Source organism: Photinus pyralis, unplaced genomic scaffold, assembly GCF_008802855.1.
Source record: "Photinus pyralis isolate 1611_PpyrPB1 unplaced genomic scaffold, Ppyr1.3 Ppyr1.4_LG4, whole genome shotgun sequence".
NCBI classification, from domain to species: domain Eukaryota; kingdom Metazoa; phylum Arthropoda; class Insecta; order Coleoptera; family Lampyridae; genus Photinus; species Photinus pyralis.
The window spans coordinates 21,165,878-21,184,722 of record NW_022170511.1 but is presented as its reverse complement, the minus strand read 5'-3'; the positions used below and the strand labels follow the sequence as shown (position 1 = coordinate 21,184,722).

The following is an 18,845-nucleotide window of genomic DNA, read 5'->3' as shown; positions in this document are numbered from 1 at the left end:
TTTGTATTATAACTCAAACATTGTAAAATATAGAAGGAAATTAGTATGTTCATAATGTTAAGCATTAAAATACCTAAAACTTTTATTCGTGCCATTTTGCTGTATTTCTAATAATAACGATTCTACAACATTTTGTTTTTCGCTCATATCTATAGTAAACTGTGGATTTTTTTCAAAAAACAAAAGCATATCTTAAATAAGCTCTCAAAACGACAACTCTTTCCTCATTTAACCGAATCTCTGTCTTACGGTTTCCCAGATCAAAACTCACCCTGTATATAGTTCAACTAAATTGATTTATTCTTTGCCGTCTTTTATATGTATAATATTTACAGATTTATTGTATTATTATCAACATTTCTGATTATGTTAAATTGAATATAAGGACTGACTTCATAATTATTAATAGTTTCATATACTGTCATTGGTACATATGGTTACCTTTTTATTCACATCTTGTCTGTTCTCTGAATAATTAGGTTTGGTAGCCATAAATCGGTTTGTCATTGTTAATATGTTAACGTTGTCTTGAATTTTCTTAATTTCTGACACCAATTTTAGACAATGCGTCCGCTCCTACAATTGTTCTTTCCAGGAATAATGTATTCAATTTCGAAATCATATTCTGAAATATCCATACGCATTCTAGCTAATTTAGACGTAGGCTCTTTTAAAGAAAATAAATAAGATAAAGGCTTGTGTTCTGATCGAACTGTGAATCTTGAACCAAAAATGTATGGATTCAAGAACTTTATAGCCCAATGAATAGCTGTTAGGGAATTTTTTCTATAGTAGATTTGTTAAGTTCTCCTTTTGTAAAACTTTTTGACGCATAAAATATTCGCCATTAATTTTCTGCGAAAGTATAGCACCTGTTCCATATTTTGCTGCATCAAGTGTTATAATAAATGGTAATATTCCTTTATCAGTACATTTGTGCCCTAAATAAACTTTATTTTTTTAAAATTGATTTAATTTACGTTTAAATTTCCGACAAGTTTCAAAAACTTCTTTAAGATTTTCCAAATGATGATTTTCAGAAGATCCTAGCACTATTAAATCATTTGAGTATAAAAAACAAGATGATGGTGATTAACCAGAAAAAGCAATTGACTCTCTGAAATGAATGCAGTATAATATTTCGAGAATCTGGGTGTAACTTGACTTGAAATCCTGAAAATAAGTCTTAGACTGAAAATTATTTTGGTGTACCCAGATTATCTAAAATATCATCATTTTTTTTATTAATTAATCTAAAATCCTCTCACCATTTGGGGATTTCTTAGGTACTAAAATCACTGGGCAGATATACTATGCTCTATTATACCTGATTTTAACATTTTATCTACCTGTTTGTTAATCGCTTTTTTATGAAATTAAAGTATAATCTATAATTTTTAATCAACAATGGGGAATTATCACTAAGGCGTAGTTTTTATTCATAAAAATGTTTGACTGAAGCTGTGTATGTTGCTCCTCTAATGCAAATACATATATATGCAAGTTCATCACATAAACCTTTAATTTTACCCAAATTAGAAGTGTTATTTGCTTGTGATAATTTCGGCTAAACTTTCTGTTTTCTATTGGATGTTTCTTTGCCAAAATAATAAATATCACATTTTGATATATCTTCTGTAATTAACTTTATATTATTATTTAAAATTACGGGTTTATCAGTGATCTTTACAACTCTCAAAATTGGATTTTTAGTTAATAATAATAATGTCTTTATTTCAGAAAAGGCGCAGTTCAATCTACGGCTGCTTTTCCATTTAACCTGAAGTCATTGTTCTCGCAGTAAAAACACCTGGAGGTAATTCTTCTGATTCTCCATCAGTACCTTTAAGTTTAAAAGGTCTAAATACTTCACATCTGGGTGGAATACTATTGCATCCTGATCTGGACCTTCATGTATCGGTAAGCTAACTTCATAATATGGAAATTTTATTGCAAAAATCATTGTTTCATAATCAAGGTTTCAATGATATTTCTTTAAAAAATCTGTACCCAAAATTCCGTCCGCTGGAATTGGGAAAGTTTCCTCTACTACCTGAAACGTATATGTTCGAAAGAGTGAGAATTAACTGAAAGTGGTGAGATTATTGGCCCAATTGATATAATAGTGTTCTCTGTTATTCCTTTTATATTTAGGTACGTACTCTTCCTTATCAACTGAATTATTATCCGTTATAGTTCCACTTTTAATAACTGATATATCTACCTGAGTATCTACTACAAAACTTAAATTCGAATGAGATTGCGAAGAGTAAATAATGACATACCTAATCAGAATAAGATAAATTCATGTGAAAAATATTAACAGATCTGTAATGGTTTAATTGTCTCCCAGGGATTTTGGGAGATCCCTCTACCCTTACTATTATTCTGGTAAAAATGTTTCGTCCTATTTGCGTTAAAGTTAAAATTTCTTCTATTACTGTTGCTGTCACGGTTAAAGTTTGTGCGGTCATTTCCCTTAAACTGATTTCCTCCAAAATGATTTGTTGATGTATTACCCCTAAAATAATTTCCTGTTGTACCACAGCTAAAGTAATTTCCTCTAGAATGAGTTCTTGATGTGCCGCCCTGGAACCTATTTCTATTATACGCTAAAATTTGTCTATCCGCTACCTCATCACAAATTTCAACTACAAATTTTGCAAGTACTTCCTTGTGGTTGTTGAAATTTCCACTAGCAAGAACTGATTTTACTAGATCTGATCTAGCAAACTTTCAACAAGTTTCAACCATTTTCCTTACCACCATTAATTCAGCTTTTGAATCCGAGGTTCCTTCCATTAATGAACGTTTTAAGCATTCGGTTAATACATCTGCCTCCTTAGTGAATGTTTACAAACTTTTCTTATCCGTTCTTAATACTAAAAGCCTACCTTCTATTACTCACCTCAGAAAAATCTGATTTAATGTTTGCCTTTAATGCATTTCGAAATTTCTTATAGGTATCCGCATTTGTAGGAATGGCTTCCAAAGCTTTTCCTTCTAACCTGGTGTTGATAAATTGTGCAAATAAATTTCAATTTTCTGTCGTAAAAATGCATTTAGGTTATCTGAATCACCAGAATAAGATTTTACTAGAGAACTAGTTGTTTTAAATATCATGCAGACGATTCCTCCATTTTGTTACTTACAGACGGTATTGACTCAGTCTCCAAATTTCCGAACTCTAACTCAATATCATTGTTACCTTTCTCGATAGCATTATCTGAGAATAATGCCATTAAACCATAGGTACCTAATCCAGTTGTGGGAGTAGTAAAAACTTTGTATGTTTGTATTGTTCGTTTCCCACAGTTGCTATCTGTTGTAGGTAACAAAATATTCACACTGAGAGTAACGCCCTCCTTTTCAGAAATGAACAAGCCTGTAAATCGTGCTTTCATTATAAAAACATGGGATTTGAAGTAGCTTTTGTAATGCTTGGATTCAATTCAGTGTAGCTAACGTAATCATGACATGGGATCCATTCGAATTCCACTTTGTTAATTGCGCCTACACGCTCGAAGAAAAGTTGTCATTGTGAAAGATGCCAAAAGAGACGCATTTCAATTCCCATACACATTTTATACAACTCAAATCTAGAAAGACCAATCTACTTGAGATAGAGAAAGGAAGTTATCTCCATTCGCTTGAAGAGGCGTAGACCTTCTCCTTTAAAATAAAATTGCGTGCGACAAACCAAAATTCGCGACCCGCAAGTTAGATTTCTTTTGTACAAAATAGTCTTTCCGATTTATACACTAGCGATAATGTTTGGTAAAATATTTTGCTAATAGTGATATAAAAATAGAAAGTTTGAATGAAACTTTTCGAGTTGTTTTACAGAGTTTAAAAAGGCTGTGTGTGCCTAATGGCATGCAGTTATACGCCATCCACAAAACATCTGTTCAACTAGCTCAAAACAAAACAACCTTTAAATTTAGAATTGTAATTATTTTCTACGTAGACGTCACAATGAACAGTCGCAATGTTGACTTTAAATTAATAATTTGGGAGACTCAGTAGCCTCGACAAATTCCAAAGAATTAACTACACAACTGTTCATTAACACCTGAGATAATTCTTGGACACACAGAAAAATCTGATACGAAAGCTCTATCCGAGTCGCACAATGGATTCGAATAAGCATACAATTAATTGATTGACAATGACAAAAACGTATCCCGAAACACATGAATCAAAAACCCTGAAAGAAAAAATAGATTATAAAGCTTGATTGGACATAATACCCCGCATGCAGGCGGTCGACAAAAAAATCTTAAATTGTTTACACGTTTTTTAAAATATCTGCTCGTTTGCGATGTTCCGCCCGGTGACGATGGCAATTAAATTTCCATGCGTTCTAACTTTTACGTTTCAGCTGTTTGTTTAAACGAGGTGTAATTGTGTTAAGGCCCACGAAAAAAAGAAACTGAAAATCGACACGCACTGCGAGGTATAATCGGCCGACTGATTTTGCTAAGGTCATACGCCAATAAAATCAACAGGAAGAGTGCAACTTACGCCATGTTTAGGATTCACAGGGAATCACAGGGATACGCGATCGCATATTCCCTTACTGCTACTGCAAGAAAACCCTTAAGTTTCTTTTTTTCATTTAATTAATCGTCTCTTTTCATAAAGGTTTCTTTATAATACAACAGGAGTTGCCAGATTACTTGTGCCGAACTGTACCTGATCTCTAAACAACTACAATATTGGGGATTGTACACTGATAGGTATATAATTATTAGTGATCAATCGAACTTACTTTAAGTGAAGTTCGATCATAATTATATGAAGTGTCCAATCCAATCCAATTTTGTAATGAGCCCTAAATTTAATCGTTTCCGGGTTATCGAGTTTTGAAAATAAACGCTCATTATTTTATTAATACATAATTGAACAAAAAACAATAATTAATGATTTCAAACAATCATAACAAACTTCACAAATGGTTCTTTTCAGGACCATAGAATGGTTTCAAAAGAAATTCGTAATATGATTAATTATTGATAGTGCCTAGTAGACATTAAAGAACCTCAAATCTTTTGTATAAAGTTGTTCGATACCTTGTATATTTTCCTCGATAATCGATCTTTTCCAGACTTATCAGCGACTCTGTATAATTATGGTTGAACTTCACTTAAGGTAAATTCGCTTGATCACTAATTCTAAAAGTAAAAACAGACACTGAGATGACACATTTAAGTAAAATATACCAACCTTATGCTTATACGTAAATAATCCCAGATTTAAACTTAATAAATGGAAATATTCTAATATACAGGGTGTCCCTTCATTATTTTTGGTGTTTGACCGAAATCACATCTACAATACAACTTAGAAATCCACGATTGTTGAACCCATTAGTCTTTTGTCTTGCTAACTTCATGAACGGGGGAATTACAAACAACCCTTTTGATTTTATCCCTATAGGCATGTGTGAAGGTACGGAGCGCCAGCTCTCAATTTTGTTTAACTGAGCGTCTGTGTTTCACAATCCGCTGTAATTTGCGCTCTTTCTTCTAAATCAATTCAAATAACTCGTGAGATTTTTTAATTCGCCCATCTTGCGGCTGTCACGTTTTATAAAATCAATTTAATTACGCTCGAGCTGAGCGATTTTAATTTTCGTAAAGCGCCACCCTCCATTTTAAATCCGGGCTCGTCGAAGCTACCCATTGCTACAGACCGCAAAAAAGTTGATATGGATGTAAATGGCCGGGCTAGAGACGTAGGCGCTAAAAAGTCCAACTAAATGCCATTAAAGTAAATGAAATATTCAAACAAATTGAATGGGGGAGAGATATTCGCACAATAAGATTGAAACGGGCGACAAATACACAAATCGCCTCAAGCTTTGCAGCTTTCTGTTATTGTAGATATGTATACATATAAAAGGCTACGTTGATGTATTGTATGCAAAGTACTGCACATTTTTCAAAATGAGAATGGAACTTTCCGTTTATCTTTTAATTAAATAATTTGCATCGAACTGAATGTTTTATAGAGAAATAGAGTTGAATAATTATTAGAAATTAATCCCCTTCTTTTATAAAAGCTTTAATTAGAGTGGTGTAATTAGAAAAAGATCGCACAAAATGAAAACTTAAGTCGTCTGTCGGGAAATTCGAGGCACAAATCATATTTACTTTACCGCATAATAAAAGCTTCCTTATTATAATTTCAGAATTATAAAAAAGACCGAAAATGTTGTACAAAAAAACAAAAACCTTCTGCGCCATTATTTTTCTCTTGCATACATAATTTATAACGTTGCTTAGATGGATATTATCGGCTTTCTTTGTAGGGACCAGTAGATATTTGATTCGAAGGGGATTTCGATTCGGAAAGCAGAAAAGCTTACCTCCGTTGACATCTTTAAGTTATAACATTTATCGTTGTTTAGATAGGCGAACCTAACTTATGTGACGCGTTTTGTTAGCAAATGACAAAGATTGTCGACGTTTAATGGAAATTTAAGTGGCAAAAAGTTTCCACGATCCTTTTTACTTATATTACTATAACAGATGGGGTAGGAGTTTGAACAGTATTTTTGAAGTAGGAGGATGAGCTTTATTTGTGAAAATAGAGCTTACATTGTTGTCCTCGAGATTTTGTGGTTTTCACTTTGAAACCACGAAATTTAAATTTTCGCACAATAGAATCACTAGCGGTTCGCCCACAAAGAGAACGTTTGAAGGGATGCGTGTAAACATGATGAAGTACCTACCTACGCTAACTTTTAGGGACGCATTGTTTTGTGAAATTATATAAATGACCATAACCTTGTAATTCTTTTGTGCGTGTATACAAACTACTACATATTCGAATACAAAGCAATTTAATGTAGTAATGTGTGCCGCGTTAAAACTGCACTATTAAAAACCGTACGTTGCAATGAAACTAAGTGGCAAGGGCATGGAGGTTCGTAAAAAGACTTTGGTATCGCTTATAGGTGTGAAAGAGAGAAGATTTTGGTTTTAAGTGAGGGGTGTGTGTGTGTGTGTGTGTGTGTGTATAATCGTTGTCAATCTATATAAATTCTTCAATTTTTTTTCTTTGTAATTGTTCCATTAAATAAGTAGCCTTTGTTGATTTAATTGATGCTTGTTATTACAAATTTGAATTTGCAGGGCGTTTGTTGTTAAAGATCCATATTTTTGCTGAGTGTATAAAGCCGTGTTGGGTAGAATTTATTTCCTACAAACTTTTTTTTTAACGATAACTACCGGAACTCATGTTATATTTTACGTTCCAAAAGGGAATACTGGTCGTAATAGGTGTTCAAATATCGAATCTGGTTCTAATTTTATTAAGGGTGGTAGCAAAGGCTTTCCTAACGGGAATCTTGTCCACATTCTACCAGGAATCACGCGATACTATTGACTACTGTGGTCAAGATGCGAATTAATTAACAAATATTCCCCAAAACTAATTCCCACGATTATTTTTACTTTAATGTCACGTGTTCGCGATTTTTAATTCCGCCAATTGGAATCGTTACGTTCACGAAAGAGAAGGGGGACAACTAACCTCCTCTTGATCAAGAAAGTGATCTAATGCTGAGCTAGTAATTGTAACCCAACGGAAAACGAAATATGATCTAAATCCCAGTCATCTGAGAGCTTTTGAAAACGAATTAAGAAACAATGCTCCATAGGAATTAAACAACGCAAAAAACATTTACAAAGCGGTTAACAAATTTATTCTTTGAATTTCCATCAAGATGACTATTTATTTGGAAAACCATTTCAACCTGCTAAATGTAGATACTCTGTGGTCCTTGAAATTTTAAATTCTCTAAATTTCAATTTCAATGAAATTTCGAAAAAACCACAAAATTGCCTTCGAAACATAATACTAAAATGTAAATAAAATCGCCGTTCGGTATCTGAAAAGTGTTTTTAAAGGTTTGGAAAGATACCACAGTCAGGGAGAAGGGTCAAATTTTTGTATTGATTTTTACCTATGCAGCGGTGCAGATGGATATTTTCTTCCAAATAATGATTACTGTTATTGGTTTTTTTCAGTGCATATGGTCCATATACAGAGTGAGTGTTCATTTTCAGTATGGGACCACGTAAACCTAAGAACTACAAACTCCCTTAAATGGGTAATGTTGTGCAGAATTGTATACTGAATTAATTTTCCCTTTCAATGTTTCTTGCAGCGCTACAAATAGCGAAGTTATGGCCAAAATGGTTTAGAGTAGGTATGCTGTTAAGTATGTTCCACTTTTTCATCGCAGTATTGATTGAAGTTTTAGACTTTGGAAGATGCTTCTTATTCAGCTACCTTTCATATTCTTTATAATAGCCTTTTGCATTTGAATTTTGCAGGTACCATCCCTTTCTGTTTTTGCAACAAGCCACCGAATGGACAGTGTATTATCTTCTTCAACCGAAGACATTTTATTTACAAGGACGATGATTTTACAAACGAACGTCAAGTGACATTTTCTTGAAATTGGTCCACTTAATTAGAAAGGTATTCAAGTACCTATAACCTCAATATGATTTCATTTTATTTCACTGATTTTTAAATTACGAGTATATTGCAGGTATAATAAAAAATACTATAAGAAACACCTGTATAATTGGTCTTTAAAGCACTTGCAACGTTTAAAGGCACGACGCGTAGCGGAGATCACGCCCTTAAGACTTAATTATACCCTTGTTTCTTAATATACTATTAACAAACCCTTGGTGATTTTTCTCAGTTTGTTGATACTACTAAAATAAAGCTTTTATAACTCTGTCCATTTAAGAAATTTTGAATCTCTTACGGTTTATGCGATCCCTATAGTGAAAATGAAGTAGAAACTCACCCTGTATAGTAAATTAGGTACTGTTATTAACTTGGGAATAATTCTGCAACTACGGGAAAACTTCAAACGTTATTCTACTTATACTAATTTGAAGTGAAAATGAAAGTTTACGAGTTCACGATGAGCCCTCCTTATCATCATTCTTTAGGAACTGTTTGTTTTTATGAATCTTTCAACTTTCATGTCGAAAAATGGCATACTTTCGCTTCTGTTTCAAGGGTAAATTTTATAGACGAATATTTTAAGTTTAGTTATCCTGAGGGAAACGAACTTTGATATCAAGAATGTCCTGTACATTTACAATTCACAATTCAATATAATAAGCCAAATCTTGTTGTCGATAACTCATATTTTTGCTCAGAAAATACCACCATCAACTTGATAGAATTTACCGAATCAAGTTATGAAAAATTGCATTCATAAATCAATCTCGCTTTGGTTGAAGGTAGTACTTCAAACCAAAAAAAAATGTATATCTCAAGACGTAATTTCAATTAACTTTCCCCTCCTGTCACAAATAATAAAACGTGAAACTTAATCCAAACAAAATTGCCCGACCCAAACGTGAACTTAGGTACACGTGAAGGAAGCAAATGTAAAATACCAATTTCAAAGCTCTGCTCGACAGCGTATCGTACTTTTCCGAGTATAAAGATGAATGATAAACCGTCAAAAAATTAATGCGTCAAGTGTCAGATAACCTGAGAGTTCAATGTAAGCTCGCCGAGCTTTTGAATAAAGTTTCGCGTGCATTATCTACATAAAACTGCAAGAAACAAGTAATCAAAGAGATAACTTACAGTGCGTCGCTTCGGGCTAAGTGTTACGTCCTTTGTATGCGCCGGATAACAACAAAATATGCAAAGTAGACTACATTGGAACGTTTTTTACAAGACGCTTTCTCTTCCTTTCAAAGGAACCTAAAAGCTTTAGCTTTTGTAATAGAAACGTGCTAATTTTCTTATGCATTTAATCAGTAGTTTGCTCTGAAGTAGGGTCGTCGTGATAAATGTGAATAGTCTGTTTCGAGTTCAGTGGTGCATCACGTATTCAAAGAAAAATTTGTGTGTTATGTCGTTCGTGCGTTTATCTCTTAAGTGAAAGCCTTGTTATATGGTAGTCTAAGTTACCGTGTAAACGGAGCTTTTTCCACCATCAAAGAGCCAACTTATGCCAACATGCTATAGAACGAATACAAAATAAATTTATTCGCTGCTTACACTACAGAATCACGTCAGTATATCCTCGCTTTCATCACTACGTTGATCTTTTAAGTTCATACAACTATTATGATTTAGAAATTCGTCGACGAAATTCGGCAATAATATTTCTTTATAAATTGGTTAATGGGCAAATAGAGTCTCCATATTTGTTGTCATTAATTAATTTTTATACTTCAGATCATAGAACTAGGCCAAAATCAATTCTATTTAAAGTTCCCATATGCAGAACTAATACTTTCCGTAACTCTCCTGTTAATCGCATGATGAGATTATGCAACGATCTAACTCCTGAGCTGCGACTATTTGGTGTGTCCTTATCACAATTGAAACAACTTTTAAATAACATCTAGAAATTGTCAACATAATATTACAAATCAGTAAGTTAGCGTAGGTGAATTTTATTTTATTTTTATTTTAATTTTATTTTATTTTAATTTTTATTATTATCTTTTCTGTTAACTGTAAATTGGTCTGCAGAACAGTTATTGGGCATTGCCTGTTGTTCTGCAAAGTTTTTTGAATAAATAAATAAATAAATAAACTTTGCGTCTGTAATTCAATCAAAGTCCGTATCGTATAAATCAAACAAAATTTAAGTGCAAGTAGTTTTTGTGTTTGTTTGCGCGTTCTATTTGATAAAACCTAAGATTTCTTTAATTCATTTGTTCAATCGATCACTTGCGTGGTACCTATGTGTATTCTGGCCCTGAGCGTTTATTTTTCTTTCAGCTTATTTGATTGATTTATGTCGAATAATTTTGTTGCATCTGAAAAGGGTTAATTTTGTGTTTAATCGAGCCCAAATTACGACCTATATAAGAGTTCTCATGCTAAATTTTCTAAACCTAAAGCGCCAACTTCTTACAAAGTAAAAAGTTTTATAGAATTTATAGAATACTTTTTTCTCCGATTTTATTGCTTTTTATCCCGTGTAGGGTCGGGAAAGAATAATCCTACTGCAGAGACACTGCATGTCGTAAGAGGCGACTAATCAACGGTGGGTTGACCGCTGACTGACTATGGAGATATGTCCCGGCGAGAAACCTCCCCCTATGACAATTTTTTGAATTAATATTTCATTATAAGATTGAAAAACAAATAAAATCAATCAATTTCATTTTTGAAGAACATATTCAACAAATAGAACAAAATTTGGATCTTTCAAGAGGACACAATAAATTACATTAGTCTGGTCTTTACGTCCTGAATTATGAGAATCGCGCTTTTCCTTGAAATTTGCGTACAAAATAATGTGCACAGTGATATCAAGGCCGGTGAATGTGGAATAATGAAAACTTAGTGTATAGAACTCTTAAATTATAATCAAATTAACGTCTTTGAATGTGGATTCTGTGATATTCCATTGGTTCCATTATTTTCATCGTTGATACTGTTCTTCTCATTACTGATTACTGTAGGCATTTAATTTTGACGTCCAAAATAGCAAGGTCAGATAATCCCGTCGATTCCATGGAAACAATATTGTATTATGTTCTGAATTTCATTTTATTTCGTGTGTCACGTCCCATATTAATAAGAATGATAGATATAATTGGAATCCACAATGATTTGTTTCACTTTATTATGACGTCATCACTAAGTATGTTTACATAGCGTCATGCACTAAATGCAAAAGAATACGTATGTAGGCAGCCATACAGGCAGTGCTACATTATGGGTTGGATACCCATTACATCAACGACCTCCACTCACAAATTATTAAAAAATGTTTCGGTAGTTATTTGTAACAGGTTATGGCGATTTTTTACTAACAAGGTGGAAATTATTATTTGGACGTATAGGAAATTTTTTTAAAATCATTCTTTCCTATCCATTCAACTGAACTGATAGTGAAATTGATTTGACTGAATACACTTCATATCCCTTTTGATTTTTTCTTTGAAATGACAGGTCGGTCTTTTCGAAAAATGTTGATTGGAATAGGTAAATTCCAAAGTCATCACGCTACAATTGTTTAAATTAATTATCTAAGCGTCTTTACGCGAGTGGACGGGTGTTTAGGTACAGTTATTTTCATAGAAGTTCTCTTTGTTCGCACGTTTTTTTTTGTAAGGTTATGTCATATATTTTAAATTTAATTTTAATAAGGTACGTAAGTTTTAATTAATTGGAATTAGGTTTAATTTTGGCATTGTAGTTTTTGAATGTATCTTTCGTCTAAAGAGACCTGATCACTCCTTATCTATTAGGTACCGTTCTCTTATGAAATTCTTAAACGAGTTCACCAATCAAATAAGGTTTTACCCATTAGAAAACTAAATGCTACTAAGTGCTTTTTGCTTTCCGCTGAGTGTCTACGATTAAATACACGGTGACGTGTTCATAATGAATGGAACACTGTCTAATTGACTTGTTCCTTAAAATGCGGCGGTACGTAATATAAGAATGTAACTTACTAGTTGTTTTTACAATAAGAGAAATTCATCGAGTACAAGAAAAGCTCAAAATAAGAATTAAATTGTGGAATAATTTATTCCGTAATCTGTTTGCGTATGTACGAAAGGTAAACTTTGCAGGTACCTAATAGAATTGCTTCGCAATTAAATCAATAGACAAATTCAAACCAAAAGTTAAGTGAAACAACTGTGCTGTGCTCAAATGCCGGTGGTTAGTTGCCATAGCTACTAACAATAATAGAAAATAAACAGACCCAATATTTCCTAGTAGGTACTCGTACCCTTGTAATTAAATGCCTTTGCAACGCCTCTTTGAAAACCGACTTGTTCATTTGCTAGATCTCCAACTATTTTGTTTGATCGATTGCGGTGGGATGTAGTACAGTTAGGTAAATGTGTAATGATTGATGAACGAGATAGTTCAGAATTCTAAATCAGAACATTTAGTTTTGCCATTAAAACACCAAGATAATCTCGGTGTATACTCTATACAGTATAGAAATCGATAACATTATGCAGTTTTGACACATTCCCAATTATCGCCTTGGTTTTCTCGTGAGATCTCAGCATATCCTCAAGAACCAATCGGAAAAAAAATAAAAACCGGAAAACCTCCAATTTCCATCATAATGCATGCGTTCCGGGTCATAAAGGCGAATCTTGATTAAAGTTGTCCTCATACAGGAATTTTCAGCAGGTCATTATGTATTCCGTTAACGCTTGCTCTGCATAGAAGTGAATATACAGAGTACCTTTAAGATGATTTTCATAACTTTTCTATAATAAAGCTAAAGGAAATATTGGATTGCGTTTGGAAGATAAAAGCACAATACAAATCGAGCTTTCTTTCTCACTTCAAATTCATATCCAAGCAGCAAATTGTCTGGCTCGGTGTAAAATTTGGTACGGGCGAGTGGACCATAAATCTCGACGTGTAACCAGTCTATCCTAAGGGCCGTAAATGTTAACATAAATTGCGTTTTAGTATTAGTAGTGCTAGGTAAAGTGAACTCGACCCGAGCATTGTGTACCTATATAAAACGAGAGTAGATACGTAAACACAACGCCGTATATAATTACCAGAAAAGGTAAACGCGTAAAATTCTTGGAGTTTGAATCTGAAAGTGATTCTGATCTCAACGTAAATGTCAATCATTTTCGTTGTCCCTCTGAAACCTTAACTAATTTAGTGGTAATGACTGGTTTTGATTCATCTCAAAAACGTTTTCATCATTCAACATTTTTCTTACTCGTGGAGACATAGAAACAACAAAAAGTTGAATTTGAGTTTAGTTATGCGTCTAAGACGAGAAAGGCAAAGAATTTACCAAATAAGATCCTGGTATAGGTATCACTGTAAGACATTTATTTGGTGCATTAAGTCTGAGAGAGTTTTCCACTTTTTCACATTTTGCTTGTTTATTCCCTATGTGAAGCTTAAAAATACAGGTGTTGGAAATGTATTGAAAATAATCATCTAGAGGAGAGGTAGATGTGAATTGTAAAGGTAGACTAATTATTTAAAACTTCAGACTGAGAACCTTTTGGTCCATTTTGTTTATCCGGAATATGATATGTTCCCTGCGAAGCAGGACTGGCTCCACTGGTAATATACACCTGACCAGCCAGCTCGAATAAATCTAAAAAATTGAAACTCTTATTATCTCTTCTCATACATCTCCGGCATTTAATACAAAACAAAATCTTAATAAACGTGTATACAAATTTAGCAAACGAGCTCCTGAGTATGACTCTAGCAAATGCAAAACCAAATTTTGTACCTGGTAAGCACTGTGAATGTGGATCGATTAGGTTCAATTTTTGACATTGCGTATTATATGCCTAAAGCTATGCCCATGCCATGCAATTCGGTTTCGGAGTTGTCAAAAGGGCCTTCTTTATTTTTTGGGCTCCATTGCCAATCCACGAACTCCGATTTACAGATTTAGTAAAGAATCCACCTGCAAAATTTCATCGAAATCGGTCCATTCGTTTTCGAGATGTGCTAACGGATGACGGACAGACACCGCAAAATTATAAACTCGCTAGGAGCGCGTTAATTATGACTCAAAATTAATAATTTAGGGTACTCGGCAACCAACTTCACTCAATCCCAAATAAATCAATTACACAAATTTTGTTTAACGCCTAAGATAAATCTTGGGCACAAATATATAATTTAAAAAACCTGGATATGAAACTATCTGGATCGTAAATTGGATTAAGATAAACACACAATGACGTAAGAATTATCCCATTACATTCACTCCACGCACAGTCGGTCGACACAAATAAACAAAGAAAATCTTAAAATTGTTTACAGTTTTTCAAACAACAATCCCTTACTCTACAATGAGCGCTTGAAGAACACGTGCAATAATGAAATGATGTCCGCTAAAATTTCTTATCGCAAAACCACCAGATCACACTTAAATGCATTCGACCAAATGTTCCTTAATTCTAAATAACGTAATATTTACATTTTATAATTTAAATAAACAAATTTGCATAAATGATAAAATTTAAACGAAAAATTAAGTAATTAAAACCGAAGGCAAAGGACAACTAGCCGCTTAAATTACAAATTCCGATGAAATAAACCAATTCCGCGCTCATTCGTAATAAAATCCTCCAGATTTAAATTAAGTGAGAACATTAACACATTCTGTCTAAAAATATGAGTACCAAATTTGGTCCCTATCAACCGCTTAGCCGGAAATGAGTTTGACGCACTTGCGCAAAAGCTTTTGAATTATTCATTTTATGTCTAAAAATATGTTCCCATCGGTTCAGCTGTTTAGCCGGAAATACGGACCGACAGACAGAACGATAGGTCGACATCATCGGCATTTTGTTTGATTCGGATTCCTGGTGCTTCAAACCGTGTGTTTCCGTAAAAAGTGGGGGGGAGGGTCATTTTTTACCCAAACTCAATGCCTCCCTTACTAACGTGCGGGTGGTAAAAAGTAGCTATGCGCACAGATAACTAGGGGTAAATGAATCAATTTATCTTGTTAAAAAATTCAAACTCATCTCACAAAATCCGATTATTTCCAATATATACCGGCTTTTACTCACTTAGGTATTCCTTTCAAGGGTTTGGGACGACCGGAAGTAGCCACGTTAGACAAATTATGTTTTTTTCGTAAGTAGAACACCACAGCAAACAAGTTTTAGACTTATATTTGACCATTCACATCTGTATATAACATTTTGCGTTTGTAAGGGTAGATCCAAATTTGGATTTATTTGTTCGAATTTTATAGAAATAGGTAAAGTTGGGATTTTTTTATAAGTTTGAACAGTTTACACATTACCTATTTCTGGGTTGCACAACGGTTCGAATAAACACACAATTAATCGATTGGCAATGAAATTATTCCATAAGACAATGAAACAAAATTAAAACAAAATCCCTGAAAGAAAGGAAGTCTACAATGCTCTTTTGGACATAATACCGCGCACGCAGGTGGTCAATAATTAAAAATAAAAAATTTTAGATTACAGTTTGTTTTTTAATAACCCAAATTATCTGGTCGCATAAGATTTGCGATACTCAGGCGCCCTTATCAAAAACGCCAAAACAAACAAACTTCGATCAAATTAGCTAATTTTTTTTTTTAATAAGTCGTTCCTTAGCTTAGATGGTTTTTAAATCGTAGCGCGTTTTTAAAGTGAAGCATCATTTTTTCTTGAGTCTCAAATGCTTATTTAAGTAAAATGACGCTCAGTCCAAACAATGATCCAAAGTAAGCGGAAAAACTTTAATTTTACCAAACTTAGAGAAAATTTTTGAATTTTGTTGACGAGTGTAATAGTCCAGTCACTGTAGGATTTAACCTCTAAAAAAATCCGATCAAGCTGGATTTTGACATACTCCTTCATTTTGGCATCATTATTTTCGGTGTTTGAAGTTGAACAATTATCAAGGCAAATTGGATCTGTGTTTTCTTAAAGTAATCAATTTAAAGCCCTTTGTATTGCATGTATTTCTGGTTTAAAGTTAGTTTGTTCAACATTCAAGCAAGAAAATTTCCAATCTCATGGGTTCATTATGACTATTTATAAGGTAACTTGTATACAGGGTCGTCCACTGAAAACAGTCAATGCCAATTTTGCCCACTTAACGACAGTTTTGCCAGAAACGCTCGAACACGTCAATTTCAGTTTTGAGGGGGACACCTAAGTTGAGTAATACTACTTACATAGCTTTAATTCTGGGAAGGGGGTGAATTGCACCCCAACAATTTTAAATGGGAAGGGGTAATAAATGTTAGATAGGTCGAAAGGAATGTTCATTATGTTTTCAGAACTGTTTTTATTTTTTAAATCCGATCAGTAGTTCCAGAGAAAACTCGATTTAAATGGATTTGCAGAGCCGTTTTAAATGTTTATTAAGTAGGCGTTGAAGTTGAAATAATTGAGAGCTTGTGTCAGAAAAAAACCTCTGACATAAGTGCAATAAGTGCACAAGCAAGGAAGCGAATTGGTGAAGGCAGAATCGCCATTTAAAAAAAATCGAAACAATTTCCATCCTTTGCGCTATAGTGTAAACCGTCATTGTTTTTGAATTAACCACAAAATTAAACAAGTTAATCACAAATTCGCTTCATTGCTTGTGCACTTATTGCTCTTATGTCAGATGTTATTTTCTGACACAAGCTCTCAATTATTTCAACTTCAACGCCTACTTAATAAACATTTTAAAACTTCTCTGCAAATACATTTAAATCAAGTTTTCTCTGGAACTGCTGATCGAATTTGAAAAACAGTTATGAAAACATAATGAACATTCCTTTCGACCCCATTTAAAATTTTTGGGGTGCAATTCACCCCCTTCTCAGGGTTAAACTTATGTAAGTAGTATTACTTAATTTAGGTGTCCCCCTCAAAATTGACGTGTTCGAGCGTTTCTGGCAAAACTGTGGTTAACTGGGCAAAATTAGCATTGACTGTTTTCAGCAGGGGCGGAGTGGCCCGGGGTGGGGGCGGGTGGCGATTGCCACCTGGCCTGTACGTCATAATGGCCCGTTGGAAATTTATAAGTATGTGCTGTATTTAGTTTCTTACACTATTAATAAATTATTAACACGTTTCTCTAATTGGGGTTGATGTTAGGTTGTTAAACAATTAAAAAATTCTGTTTTAATTGAAGTGTTTTACAATGAATTTACCATTTTTTGTCGTAGTATGAAAGTGCTGAAATACAATGATAACCATAAATAGAAAAACTTTGTAAATTGTAACTCATTCTTTGATCTACCCGAAACTTTACAGAAATTTTGCGAGGAAGTTCATGTCCAAGTATTGCTGTCATTAAATTTTTCTATGATCTGTGAGACACGGGCAAGTTTATCATTAGAAAAGTTGGCTTGGCCCAACGAACTAACTCTTCATTAGTAATCCGTTTGGACGATTTAGTACTTTCTTAACTTGAACTCTTTGCATTTCTTAAGACATTTTCGTAAAAAGCTTTTTGGAATACGAGTCTGAACGTTACCAAACCCAATTTTAACTTAAAATGATTCAAATCCGAAATGGAAGCCAACATTTTTACTAGTAAGTAGATTTTTACGTATTTTTTTCTTATATTGCCTGTTTGAAAAGCGTTTCCGTTTCTCGTGGGCACTCTCAAGAACATTCCAGGTCTTTCTAGGCTCATCCACCTCTGGAGATGTTCAAGCAAACTTTGAAAAGTGCCTAAAACTCCCGGGGAAACACATATCGGATACTGAAAAGGGATACTGCATTGGTTCCTTCGCTTTTTTTACCCTAAATGAAAATGATTTTTATACATTTCTTAGGTCTTTATAGGCTCTTCTTGTTCTATAAGGTTCTCAAAAATCTAGAACGTGCGTAAAAGGTCTTCTGAATTACAGAAGCTTCCCGGAATTTTTTTATAACCTCCCCACACTCTTCTGAAGGTGCTAAATGTTGTGAAAAAGACATGGAAACCTGTGAAAAAGGCCTAAATCCGGTAGGCAAAGTCTTTTAAGTGTTCCATAGGTTTATGGGTTCTTTTAGAAGCTTTCTAACCCCATTCCATAGGCTTCTATACTCACATAGCCCTGTAGAGAATTTGAAAACTTCTTGTGGAAATGGTGTAAACAGTATTTGAACCTCGCAAGGAAATCATTTTGAAGGGAAACGTTTACCGAACGTTCACAGGCAATAGTGCGCCCTTATAAAGTATTCCAAATTACGGTATTCCACTTTTTTTATCATTGCGAAGTACACTATTGTTTCATACAGTTTGCGACGCGTGTACCTTACAAGATTTACGCTCTTACGAATTATATTATATGGTAGTAATAATAGTATATTAAGATACAAGTGAATAATCAAGTCATTAAAGCACGCGCAACGAGTTTA

The 18,845-nt window shown here is 33.7% G+C and overlaps 1 protein-coding gene across 1 annotated transcript in view; it reads left to right on the top strand.

Annotated features, from left to right (window-relative positions):
* LOC116169437 (sodium channel protein Nach-like) overlaps nt 1–18,845 on the top strand; it is an 85,556-nt gene that overhangs the window by 27,023 nt on the left and 39,688 nt on the right. Inside the window, exon 2 of the mRNA XM_031485521.1 lies at nt 1,741–1,920. Coding sequence (XP_031341381.1) covers nt 1,913–1,920 — 8 coding nt within the window. The 5' untranslated portion in view covers nt 1,741–1,912. The remainder of the gene's footprint in view (nt 1–1,740; nt 1,921–18,845) is intronic.